A 12,312-nucleotide genomic window follows, 5' to 3' on the forward strand; every position below is an offset into this window, starting at 1 on the left:
CACAACCTGTCCACATCAGATTTTTCATCTTGGTACATCAATAATCAACATTTTTCACCTCCCCTGCACATCCTGCAAAGATCCAAGTCATCAGGTCACAAGAATACAATGCCAGAATATGTCTCTGATCTACCCCAGCATCTGATGGGAGTTCCCTGGAAGCCCCAGAAAGAGGCTAATGGTGTTTTAGAAACACCCTCACAGGCCAGCACAAACCTACAATCCCTGGCTCCACACCAGGAGCGGCCTCGCTTCCAGCGAGGAGAGCGACGGAACGCGCGCCAAAGGCTTGGGAAAGCAACACACCACTGCAAGGAACGGGGTCTGGGGGTTCTTTTTGCCTTTACAAAGCAAAGCAGCTTCATGCCATGGTGCTACAACACATGCAACGTTCAACACCGTACAAACAACCACTGGATAAAACATTACTCGGATTTTTGTTTGTTTGTTTGCTCGCGATACCCAGAGCCTGACGCGAGATCTCCACCGGCTGCGTGGGAATTTTAAATCCTGACTGTCCCCAAAAGCAGAGGAGCTGTGCTTTAATGATGAGCAACATGTTTGAATTTTGGAGGAGAAGTCCCACCTTAGGTTTAATAATATGAAATAATATATTTTCCTATACATTTCTTTATATAACTTTCTTTTTGCAACTACACCATCTTCACGTTAGTCACAGCACAGAAACATCCCTTCCATATGCAGGGAGTACTCTCAACTTACAGGGAATTCTTTAAGTCACAGAAGAGTTAACAACCTTGCTGAATGCTCCAACTACTGCTGCTGGGACCAGGAGAGAAGACATTTTAAAATGTGCAGTTTCCACACGGGTCACTGCTAGAAAAAACATGCTTTAGAATTGTTTCATCCCAAATGGAAGATCATTAAACTGTGCACTTAGTAAAAAACAACAAAAGCAAACAGTTCCAAAGGTCAGCCTGCCTTTTCCAGTAACCAGCTGGTCTGCAAACTGGCATCATTTTTTTTACAACCTTCTCCTTCCCTTTCCCCACACACCTTCAACTTTCCATCACTCTGCCTCACAACAAAATTTAAATTTTTGCTTTTATATGTACTTCATATACTTCTTTTTTTCTTTTTTTTTTTTTTTTTATAAAACAGTATAAAAATAAGAGCAACAGTCAAGAGCTACCAGGGAGCTTAAGCAGGGCACAGATGACTAAAATCCTACATTGGATACTGCAGGAAGGGCAAAACTGGCATCTGTGCCAAACAAAAGCACTTGAAAAGGAGCAGTAACTTCTATTTTTCAGCTGAGAGCCTAGAGAAAGCTGATGCACGATATCTACAGACTCAACACTTTCACCTAACACCTTCTGTTACTTTCCAACAGTATAAAGGATTATCTGAGGCCATGAATAAGCAAAAAAAGAGCACTATCATACCACAAATGCAACACTCTGAAACATATCACCAGTTTGTACATTAAATAGAGTTAAAATGATTACCATTCACCAGTGTCTGGGTGGTTTCTATGGCAACTTTAGAGTAGGCACCTTTTTTTTATCTTTAAATCTCCTTTTTCTTTAAAATTCTCCACCCCCCCAACGTTCCTTCGAACAAACAGAAGCAAGAGCAATTGTAATGTACATGATCTGCTGCCCATCACATCAAATGATGATGCTCCTGCACACAGGAAAGTGAGCCCCTGCCAGTGCCTGCTGGTTACCATCAAACATTGGAGTCCTCATCTGTTATACTGGTGCTGGGAGAGCGGGTGGCAAAGTCTTTAAACATCTCATCTTCTTTCAACATGTGCTGCAAAGGAAATGAGGGACAGTCAGGGCTGACCCAACTGGGGACTGCCAAGGGTTTAGACCCATCTTAGAGAAACAGAGAACTTACTCCACAGACCCCCAGACCCCACTTTTAAGCCTTACTGTCAAGTTGTTGATGCCTTCAGAAAACGCTCCTATTTGCCTCACTGTCCCTTCTGAATCTTCCATCTACAGAGAACAGAGAATGAACAATGAACCAGTAATAACTTCATTGTGTCACAGAGTCACAGAATGGTTTGCATTGGGAGGGACCTTAAAGACCATCTCATTCCAACCCCCTGCCATGGGCAGCAACACCTTCCACCAGCCCAGGTTGCTCAGAGCCCCATCCAACCTGGCCTTGGACACTGCCAGGGATGGGGCAGCCACAGCTTCTCTGGGCAACCTGTGCCAGGGCCTGCCCACCCTCCCAGGGAAGGATTTCTCCCTGATATCCAACCTAAACCTGCTCTCTGTCAGTTTGAAGCCATTCCCCATGTCCTGCTGTGACAGAGACTCCAAGCTGCCAGCACTGGCTCACCTGCTCCAGCCTGTCCAAATCATCATCGTCGTACACTCGGATATCCAGGCCAGGCTTAAAGCCCTTCCTTGAGCCGCTCCCCGACGCCCGCCCCAGCTCCATGGGACACACATACTCTTCCCCATCATCTTGCTTCTTCTTCCTCAGGCTCCCAAAGTTGCTGAAGGTAAGTTTCTTTGGCTTAAAAGTGAAGAGAAATTTGACAAGAAGTTAGAGAATCAGCTAATAATTAACAGAGCTCCTACTCTTGCACTGATGTCTCAACAGTGAAGGGCCAAAACCCCACTTGTCTCCTAAACAGATCACCCCACTTGTCTCCTAAACAGATCTTCTGAACAGCTGTTAATCCATGACAGAAAGGACAGTGTGTGTCCTCTCATTGTACCACCATTAAGAAAACACCATTTAAAGGATCTAAAATGAGGTCAAAATTCCACTACACTAGACCATGAGCCTATAAACAATAGGAGTCAATCTCCCTCCCAAACATCTTACAGGACAGACAGAAGGACAACACGAGTGCTACCTCTCATCTGTGCACAGGAGAGGCTGAACTGTGGTGCAGACACAAGTGTCAAACCCAAATGTGGCAAGTCCTGCCCTCACCTTTCTTTCCTTGGGAACCAGCCCCTTTTGTCAGACGTTCCCCAAGTGCCCTCCAAACCCAGCACACCGGAGAGCCTGGAACCTCACCCACGGCCCAGAACAAGTGACCAACCTTGACTTTGGCAGTTGCTGTCAAGAGGACATAGTCTGGGGCCTCCATGGCCTCTCGTTTCTGCTGCTGGGCCTCCTGCCCGATGAGGAGGTTGAAATGAGTCGCCAAGTGCCGCCTCAGCAGCGTCTTGTTCGGGGGGATGTTCAGCAGCTGTGCCATGGTTTCCACATTGAAACGAGGCTCCAAAACCTGTGGATCAAACCACAGAATCCAGCTGAAGCCAGCAACTGTCTGATGAAATCTCAAGGACATCAACTTGGTCACTCCCCGCTCTGGGAGTTTTTGTTTGTATTTTAAAGGAAGGGTACAACAAAGAGGGAGAAAAGAGAGTTAACTAGTGAAAGGATTCCCAAAGTGCTACCTCCAGGCTTTCCTTCACAAATACAAACAAAGTAGAAGAAAGGAACAGAGAAATTCACCCTTAACTGAAGTAATGTGTGAAGCTGCCACAGAATGTTTGCCTGCCATCCTCTTTAACCCTGGAAAAGGTAGCCAGAGGAACCATGGAAAACAGACAGACAAAATGTTTGGAGTAGGGATATAACTCTGAATCATCACAACAAAATTCTGCAAGTATAAGTCTGGAGTCTGTGATGGTAATTAAAAACAATCCTGGTTTGACACTGAAATCTCAAATTTTACAGAATTAACAAGCTTCCATCCGAAAAGAAAATCATACCCAGGTCTGGGAAGGCACACAGTGGCTGTTTACCACCAGTGTGCAGGATCAGAGGACAGGAGGTGGAGAATGCCATACCAGAATTAAATTATGAGTGGAATACAGATTACCAAACCGCACTAATTCTGCCGGAGACATTCACATCCTTTAAACCACAGAGTAAGAAATGCCAATTGCTGTTTATGAAGTAGAACAAGAAGATGAGACGTGTGCAGCGAACATGGCATCAGAACTTTGGTTTTAGTGATTCTCAGCCACGTATTTTTTTGAAATAACAAGGAAGAAGCCACCCCAGACACTTACCATGAGTCCCCCGTGCACACCACTGCCCCGCAGGTTGGGTGCATACTCTGCCAGATCCACGGAGCGCAGCCACTCCATCACACGGTGGTTGGTCCACTGGGTCACCTCGGAGGGGCTGACGTTGCTCTGGGAACAGGAGGAAGGGGCAGGTAAGGAGAGACATCCCAACTCAGCTGTCCCAGCCCAAATCTCTACTGAAACGTGCCCTTCAGGAATGCAATCCCACTTTGCACTGCCAGGAAAAAAAATAAAATCTCTTTTTGGATTGCCACCTTGCAGCAGTACCACAGTGGGGATGGGGATGTTTTAAGCTTCAGCAATGCTACCTCCACGAGCTGTTCCACGAGCTGCTGTGCTGTTCTGGCAGATACACACTATGCATCTAAATCCAACAGTCTGGGCTGTTTCATCATCCATTGCCCTATCCAGTATTTTGCTGCTTCCAAAACAGTCTGGTAGCAGTCTCTCCATCTGCTAACAGGGTCAAGCTCCTCTTACACAGAAAATTTTGACACTGCCATCAGTTTTCCAAGGAGTTACACAAGACTTATGGCTGTAAGTGCACTGAGCTCCAGATGATTTATGTTCCAGACAGCCCATCAGACACTGGGCCAGAACAGCCCAGCTGTTGGCTTGGGAGAGAAGAGGGAGACTTGGCAAGGGGGACCTGAGTCTGGGGTCAGGGCAGGTGGAGGAAAGAAAGTGATGTCAGAGCATGAGGCTGGAAAGGCAACATGAGAAAAAGGCGACTGAAAATGAAAAAGATTGAAATAGGAAGGAGGAGACAAGGAGGAGAAAGCAGAGCAGGAACAACCAGAAACACCAGGGATAAAATCCTAAAGGATTCCCCTGCGCAGTTTCAGGGCAAAGCAGCACCTCATCCGATGGCCTCCTGCGCAGGCAGTTGGGCTCAAAGTTGTTTATTCTCAACACCTGGATGGCTCTTTTGATGCTGAGGTGGTGGAGGACACTGACAACCTTCAAGGACAGCAGGTCATCCTGTTGAAGAGGAAGGGGGAGTTAATAAACATAAATGTGCTTATTCATGGAACCAGCATCCGACTGGAGGAGACTGGCTGAAAATGGCACATCTGGTACAGCAGGGGTAACATTTTATTGTGTGAGACAGGTGATCAGCAGCAAACCATCTGTCCCAAAACAAAAGCTCCCCGAGTTGCACTGTATGAGCTCCTGGGTGGTGCTCTTCACACAGGGCACAGGGACACCTGGGGCAACAAGGAGGGGACAGGGGGAGATGACACATCCTCAGGGACTGGATTAGAGCCAGGACAGCTTTCCAGTCACTGTTATTAATTTGGAGGCAAGGTAACTGAAAGTATTAGTTTCCTGCTTTGCATATTTAGGTGGCTGTTTACAGTGAATGTGTTGTCATAATTTGATGGTTAAACTCTGTCTAAAAATATCCCCAATTAAAGGGCAGTGACAGGAAGAATATCCATTTAAAACACAAGGCTCCTGCTACATATCCCTGCTCTGTCCACCTATTACTTTTCCTCCCTTTTCAGTACAAAAAAGACTGTTGAATAATACAAATTCCCTTACATTATGCAGCCCATGCTGTATCTTATCTGCAATCCTCACCCATTTAACACTGGCAGTGAAGTCTTCCAACACAAGACCAAGCTCAGTGGAGCCTGTTGGCATCACACTGCCAAGAGTTAAGAAGTAGAAGAAACAGCCTGCCTCCTACTTTTATGTTAATGTCTGAACTCAAAAAGCTAAAGGGAATAAACACCAAACCCCACCATTAAAGCAGTGAGAAATTTAACATTTGACTGAGATGGTCTGAGTGGGGAGCTGAATCTGACTTTGAAATGCAAAAGCTATTGAGTGTAGCCTGTTTTCAAACAAGTTGGCTCTTCAAACTGCAATTTCCTTCAAAGGAAGGACCTTTTGCTTGGTTTTCTTCACCTAAGCATCCACTTGAATAAGTACGCGGATCAAATGCTTGCTCACTGAAGAAAAAAATTCCACCTACTTCTATTAATTAACAATACGAACAGTAACCACAGCATCTGCACACTTTTGTGTGCAAACCCTGCCTGAGCACAACTGTTAAGAGCAATATTGCCCATTTCTCACAGATAAGTCTGAGTTTTTGCTCAGAAAGTTTGCTCTTGCACCTGAAGATCGTGTGAAGATAGTATCTCTAAACTGGAAAGAATACAGGAGATACTTGCAGATGAGCAGTAGTATCTATTAGCTTAACACAGGACTCCCACTGCAGTTTCAGGGGATCCTTTAAACACTGCAGTGAAGCATATGGACAAATAGGGAATTCTGGAATGTCCTCTGACACACTGACCTCCCTCAGCCTCCTCCCAACCATCACCCAGAAAGCTGGAAGCCCCAATTAATGCACCATTCACCTGCTCTTCAGTGGGGACAGACTGAGAACATGGTGAGGATGTCAGGGGAAAAAAAGCAGCCATTTACTCACCACAGTCATGTAATGGAGCATTCTGCCATCCACCTTGCCCTCGTCGAACTGGGTCTTGTACTGGGGCAGGCCGATGTCATCGAGCCACCCTGGGGCACAGACACACTCTGTCAGAGTGGGAGCCGAGTCACCTGCACCACTCAGGTGTCCTCCCCTTCTGAGCCCCCAGTTAGCCACGACTAGGAACCCCATCTGAAGATCCTGCTTCAGCACGGAGTAAAACCTTACTGGTAACCCAGTGGTAATCCAGTTTGCCGTGGTTGTTCTCCTCTTCGGATCCCAGTGCCTGCAGAGCAAGCTGGAGCTTCTTCCGATGCAGCGGGTGCTTTATCCCCAGCTCCTGTGAAGGGAAGGAAAGCAGCAAATCCAGAGACAGTGCTGTGCTATTTCTCCTTCTGCCGAATTCCAGAGGGTTCCAGAGAGCCACACTGTACACGGCACTTGCTGGGGACCTGGCAGGTGTGTTTTCTACGTGCTGAATATCAGCATCATTTTAGCACGTGTTCAGCACCAGGGAAAGGCCTGGTGGTGTGCTGGGTTAATTAATCATAGATCAATTTCAGGAAGCGATGGATTCCAAACTGTATGAAAATGTCAGGCACAACATTCAGATACAAGGTTAAGAAAAATCCCACAATATAACCACGTTAGCATTCAGAAAAATACCTGCTGGGATTACTTCCTCCCTTCCCATTTGGGCAGGTAAGGTTAAAGGAATTATTTACTTAAGAGCACATGAAGGTCCCAGGCCCTACTGAAATTCATTAATGCCTCCAAAGGCATAACACCCTTCCCAGTTCAGCTGCAAGTGCAAACATTCCAGGATCCCTTTAGTCCCTACACACTTTCCCCAGTGCTTGCTGGTTAATGTTTCCTCTGACACGCTATCACATATCACACTTTTCTTATTCCATTTGTAGTGTAACTACCCAACTGAGTAAACAGCCTTACTATTTGGTGAGGGGAGTGATTTTTTAAGAGCTGAAAATCCAAACTGCAGTGAATACGGTGGATTAAAAGTATAAAATGAATCAACTTTTTTCTGTGTTTCTCGTTTTAGAAAAAAAAAAGAATTCTGTAACAATCAGAGACATCACCTGATCAGCCTGTAATAAATCCTCATTCTCTTTGTATAAAATGGGCAGAAATTCAAATCAGACCAAAATATAAACTTTTTACACCCTTTTAAAACAACTGTACCATGAATCAGGGCTACAAACCCATATGATAATGAGGCACCCTCACATGCCTATTTTTAGAAAGTGGCATAGTCAATTGATACATGCATGCTTCATGAAGCTAAATCACATATTTGTAATTATTAGCTTCACTCCAGAGCATTAAATTTCTACAAAACTTCAGCTAAAAAGAAATGGATTTGGCATCACTGCAGGTGACAGTATTTTGAGAACTCACCTTGTTTACATTTTTTACCAGGTACACCTGATTTACACGCAGAGAAGCAGCAATTTTTTTGTACCTTTATGTGAAAGGATTGCTTCCAGTATTCCTCACCTTTTCCAGATCCTGCTGAGAAGCCTGCAGGAGTGTCTGCCCAGACAGTATCCACTGCCTGCCATTATTTATGTAGGAGCCAAGCCCTTGGTCCTGGAGCCAGTTGCAAACCTGCTCCTTCGTCCACTTTGCGAACGGCATGTCCAGCTCACTGGGGGAGATTCAGCAAAAAAAACACTGATAAATCCTGCACCTCAGATCTCCAAAAAAGCCAAAGTCTAAGCCTAATTCCTATTTTGTGGGAGCTGGGACAATCTCTGGTGGGGAACATGCATCGTGGTGGGCTTGTGAGGAAGAACATGTGTCTCCTTCGGAATCATCAGCACCACTGCTGCTATCTGCTGCTACTGTCATACCCAAACCAACCATCTCTGCTGCCTAGTGTGGCTAAAACCCCAAAGAGAGACCCTAATGCTTCACTTTAGCCTTTAATCCCTGGAACTGCAGCAGGAAAGGTACTGGAGGAGTATCTGTCACTGCTACCTGAAGGCTCACATCCTGCTTCAGTGCAAACAGACAAATAATTCTGTAACAATTAAAGGCAAAGGGGCTGATCAACCTGTGTGCAGCAGATGCTCCTTCTTCTTTGTGTAAAATGGAAAATGCAATCAGAACAAAACAGCTGCCCTCCTGCAGCTCAGCAACACGACCCTGCCACCCACCCAACCTCAACCCCGCAAAGACCATCTCTCCAAGGAGAGGGAACGGTTCATTTTGGCACTGAGCTTCTCCTTGGGGCCAGGAAGTCGAGCCCCACTTGGCACCACTTGTCTTACTTGTGGGACTGCCCTAGGTCTCGGGACCAGCCCAGCCGTGGCCCCGCCGTCGCTCTCGTCCCTCCTCGCTTGAACTCGGTCTCGGACATGTCGTCGGGGTTGAAGGTGGTGGACTGACTCCTCCTGAGCCTGGTTTAAAGGAGGAAAGCACGTTCACATTGGGCTGAGGACAAGGCAACTGCAATCAAAGTAGGTAAGGCCTCCTACAGGGCTTGTAGCTCTCCTTCCAACCTGCCCCTGACCTGCAGTTACTTCTCCCAAACGCCACGCAGGCTCCTGCTCTCGGGACAGCAAACCATGCTGAAGGGAAGGAGTGTTCCCAGCAAACCCCAGCTCTGGAGAATGGACATCTCTCATATTTTACTTACTTTCCAAATAACTTCTTGATCCCCCTGGCCTTTTTCCTGGAATCTGGAGAAGGTGGTGTCATCTGTAGACCATCTGCTTCCTTTGGGCGGGGGGGCAAGCCAGCCAGATCCAAGTGATCTGCAGATCCCTTCTCCGTCTCAGCTGTTGGAAAACAACATCTCTGTCAAGACCCACTTGTGCAGGACTGTGCAGATACACTCCTGAACTTGGGAATGACTCCTGCTAAAATTATTGAGAGCCACCATGTTAAGAAAATGGGGCAAAGAGGGATGGGAAAATCCAGAAGAAACAACATGTTCCTCCTTCATGGGCCTGGTTGGTAACATTCCAGGGCAATGCCCTGCACCAGGTGGGCAAAAACCACCTCCCTAATCAACCAGCCAGTTAAATCCCAAGTTTACTCTTCCTCAGGGAATTTTCTTACAGTCCTTTCACAGGCACATGGATGCCCAGAAACAATTCAGTGCCATGACAGGGAACCAAACCAGGATTCTCCATAGCACAGAAAACCAAATCATTTCCCTGCAGACATCTTTCCCAATAACCTGCAGCATTTCATTCCCATGGCTAAGAAATTCCAGCAATAAAACTCCTGCTCTGGGAGAAAAGGCCCCTTTTACCCTCATTCTGCAAACCGTGGACTAATTTGTTCCTCTGCAGAGGAACACCAGGGAGTTTAGGCTCTGTCTGAACCAGATCTTCTGAGTGGTACACAAAGGATCAGAGACTCTACATGATATCACCCACTATAAAACCATTCAATCTTTGACCTGTAGCTGCTTTCTACGACAACAAACCTGAGGGCTCCTGTCCCCCAAAGGGGAAGTGGTCACAAAAGCTAAACTTAACAGAGAAAAAAAAAACAATTTTAAGAGCATTTAAAAAGAAAACTAAGAGAATTGCAATATCTACTAGGCTACATAAGCAGAGGTGTGCCAGCAAGTGCCAGACAGCTGAATAAAACTACCAGGAGGAGTTTATGGCAGTGACTTGCTGGGGAACAGTGACAGCATGAGCTTGTTCAGATGAAGCAGCCATGGCAAGGCAGTCTGCAGCAGGCTGACACTCGGGTCTTTAATCACTTCTACCATCTTTTAATGTGGTTGTGTAATTAAGTGACCATTAAATGACCATCACTGGTTTTTGAAATGGACTCTCAGACTTCCAGGAGGGAAGCAAACAGTGAATCAAGGCAGAGCATGTATTGCTGGGACACGTGCCCTCAAGTAAGGTCACAACATGCCATGACCAGCAAAAACATTCAGGCTCTGCCAGTGTGTCCTTCTGCTGGGCAAAGTTTGGACGAGTCAGCCAGAATACATTTGAACAAGTCCCATTTTCTACCGATGCTTCAGATGCCAAACCTTGCAGGGAAGCAACAAGGTCAGATAAAAGACCCTTTCCAGGCACTTTGGTTTGACCACTGTGGAACACAAAAGGATCCTGCCAGTGGGAGACAGCACTAACATGGAACCAGGCTGTGGCATTCGTGGTTTTTGCTCTACTTGTGTAAGATGGGGTGCTAGTTTAGGAAAAAAAACACATTTAAACAGCATTCTAGAGAGAGAATACCAGGACAAGGTGGGGTGCATTAGTAGCAGAGATTTGCGGGTATTGCAATGTTTGCTCCTCGTTCCTGGCTCCCTCTGATGCACTGACACTACCCCTTGGAACAGCTGACACTCGAGGGGCCACATGTGGGACACTGAGAGGGCTCAGATCACTCGGTCCCTTTGCCAGTGAGGGACACCCTGGGTGGCTGCACCACCAGCCTGACCAACACAGCTCTGCTGGCTGAGGTCCCACCACCCAGAACCACCCAGGGAAGGCTCACATCACAACACTGGTATTTATTTACTCTGTGAATGGCTCCTTCAATTATTTCTCACTTTTTATTATATAACAAATACAGCTACGTCTCAGAAGAGGAATCACTCGCCCTTCCCACTGGCACTCCCCTAAATGAACACCTGGGAAATATCACAGAATGACAGAATATGCTGAGCTGGAAGGGACCACAAGGATCACTGAGTCCAGCTCTTAGCCCTGCAAAGATCAGCCCCAAACAATCCTACCCTGTGCAGGAGGGTGATATCCAAACACTCCTGCAGCTCTGGCAGCCTTGATGCTGTGCCCACTGCCCTGGGGAGCCTGTTCAGTGCCCAACCACCCTCTGGGGGAAGAACCTTTCCCTGAGATCCCACCTGAGCCTGCCCTGCTTCAGGCCATTCCCACATTCCCTGCTTCTCCATTCTTTAAACTCTTCCAGTGGATCCAGGACAGATGGGAGCACCAAGGTGCCTCTGGTATTTAAACCCCCCAAATCTCAGCTGCTCCCTGGCTCTGGGTGTTACTCTGGGCTCAAAGTCACAGCAAATGAACCCGCAATCTCTCTCATTAGTAGCAGCCACTGAGAGATGGCACAGCTGACTTTTAGCAGAGGGCAGATGTTACGTGAAAACTCCTTCTAGCGATGGGCAGAAGTCTGGGTGCAGAGCTGTGGTGCCCAGGGGTGGTTGGAGGATGGTGTGGCCGTAACCAGCCGTCAGCAGCAGCCACAGCCCGGGGCTGGCAGAGGCAAGACATGCAGGATTACTGTACCTAAGGTGGGTGCACTTGCACTTCGACTGCGATCTTCAGAGATCCAAACAGGGACACACAACGGGAGGGAACACGCAGAGGGACAAGGGAAAACACAGTTCAGAACAAGTCAACAACATAGGAGACAAAGGGAGGGAGGTACATGAGACACAGGCACCACACGAATGCTGAATTCACACCCATCCACTGCTAATCCCCTCCACAGGAAGGACACGGAGTAGAGCTCTGCGCAGTCACTGCGGTGCAGGGCGTCACACTCAGGGCTGAGCGTGACTCCTGTGCAGTGGCAAATACCTGGACAGCAGCTGCTGGAAGCACTGAAACCTGGGTAACATGAATAACTTACTCAAATTCACAGGGCCCTGATTTATACGACCCGTCTTCCCATCCTTTACGGCAGCCACGAGCGCTCCGCTTTGTCAGACACGTTGATTCCAGGACAACAGCACACATCAACAAACCAAAGCAAAGAGCCTAACCCTCAGAACAGGCTGGGAGCTAGCAAGTTCCCAGGTTGTGTGTCAATGTATGATCGATGTGTGGGGGTGTTACTTGCTTTGAACAAACGTCT

At 47.1% G+C, this 12,312-nt stretch overlaps 1 protein-coding gene across 16 annotated transcripts in view; it reads right to left on the reverse strand.

Annotated features, from left to right (window-relative positions):
* Positions 1-1,085: 1,085 nt before the first annotated feature.
* The window catches only part of PPFIBP1 (PPFIA binding protein 1), an 87,487-nt gene continuing 76,260 nt past the window's right edge, over positions 1,086-12,312 (reverse strand). For 12 of the 16 annotated variants that reach the window (XM_050324540.1, XM_050324548.1, XM_050324547.1 and 9 more), the window contains 12 exons: positions 11,742-11,774; positions 9,140-9,281; positions 8,772-8,900; positions 7,996-8,146; positions 6,709-6,820; positions 6,481-6,569; positions 4,896-5,018; positions 4,020-4,145; positions 3,038-3,226; positions 2,320-2,499; positions 1,902-1,967; positions 1,086-1,779 (listed from right to left, as the gene is read on the reverse strand). In XM_050324540.1, the coding sequence (XP_050180497.1) occupies positions 1,693-1,779; positions 1,902-1,967; positions 2,320-2,499; positions 3,038-3,226; positions 4,020-4,145; positions 4,896-5,018; positions 6,481-6,569; positions 6,709-6,820; positions 7,996-8,146; positions 8,772-8,900; positions 9,140-9,281; positions 11,742-11,774 (1,427 nt within the window). In that variant the 3' untranslated portion in view covers positions 1,086-1,692. The remainder of the gene's footprint in view (positions 1,780-1,901; positions 1,968-2,319; positions 2,500-3,037; positions 3,227-4,019; positions 4,146-4,895; positions 5,019-6,480; positions 6,570-6,708; positions 6,821-7,995; positions 8,147-8,771; positions 8,901-9,139; positions 9,282-11,741; positions 11,775-12,312) is intronic. The other 4 variants (XM_050324546.1, XM_050324544.1, XM_050324554.1 and 1 more) reach the window with 1 other exon arrangement.

This window comes from Myiozetetes cayanensis, unplaced genomic scaffold (assembly GCF_022539395.1).
Source record: "Myiozetetes cayanensis isolate MyiCay16 unplaced genomic scaffold, myiCay2020 scf3, whole genome shotgun sequence".
Lineage (NCBI taxonomy): Eukaryota > Metazoa > Chordata > Aves > Passeriformes > Tyrannidae > Myiozetetes > Myiozetetes cayanensis.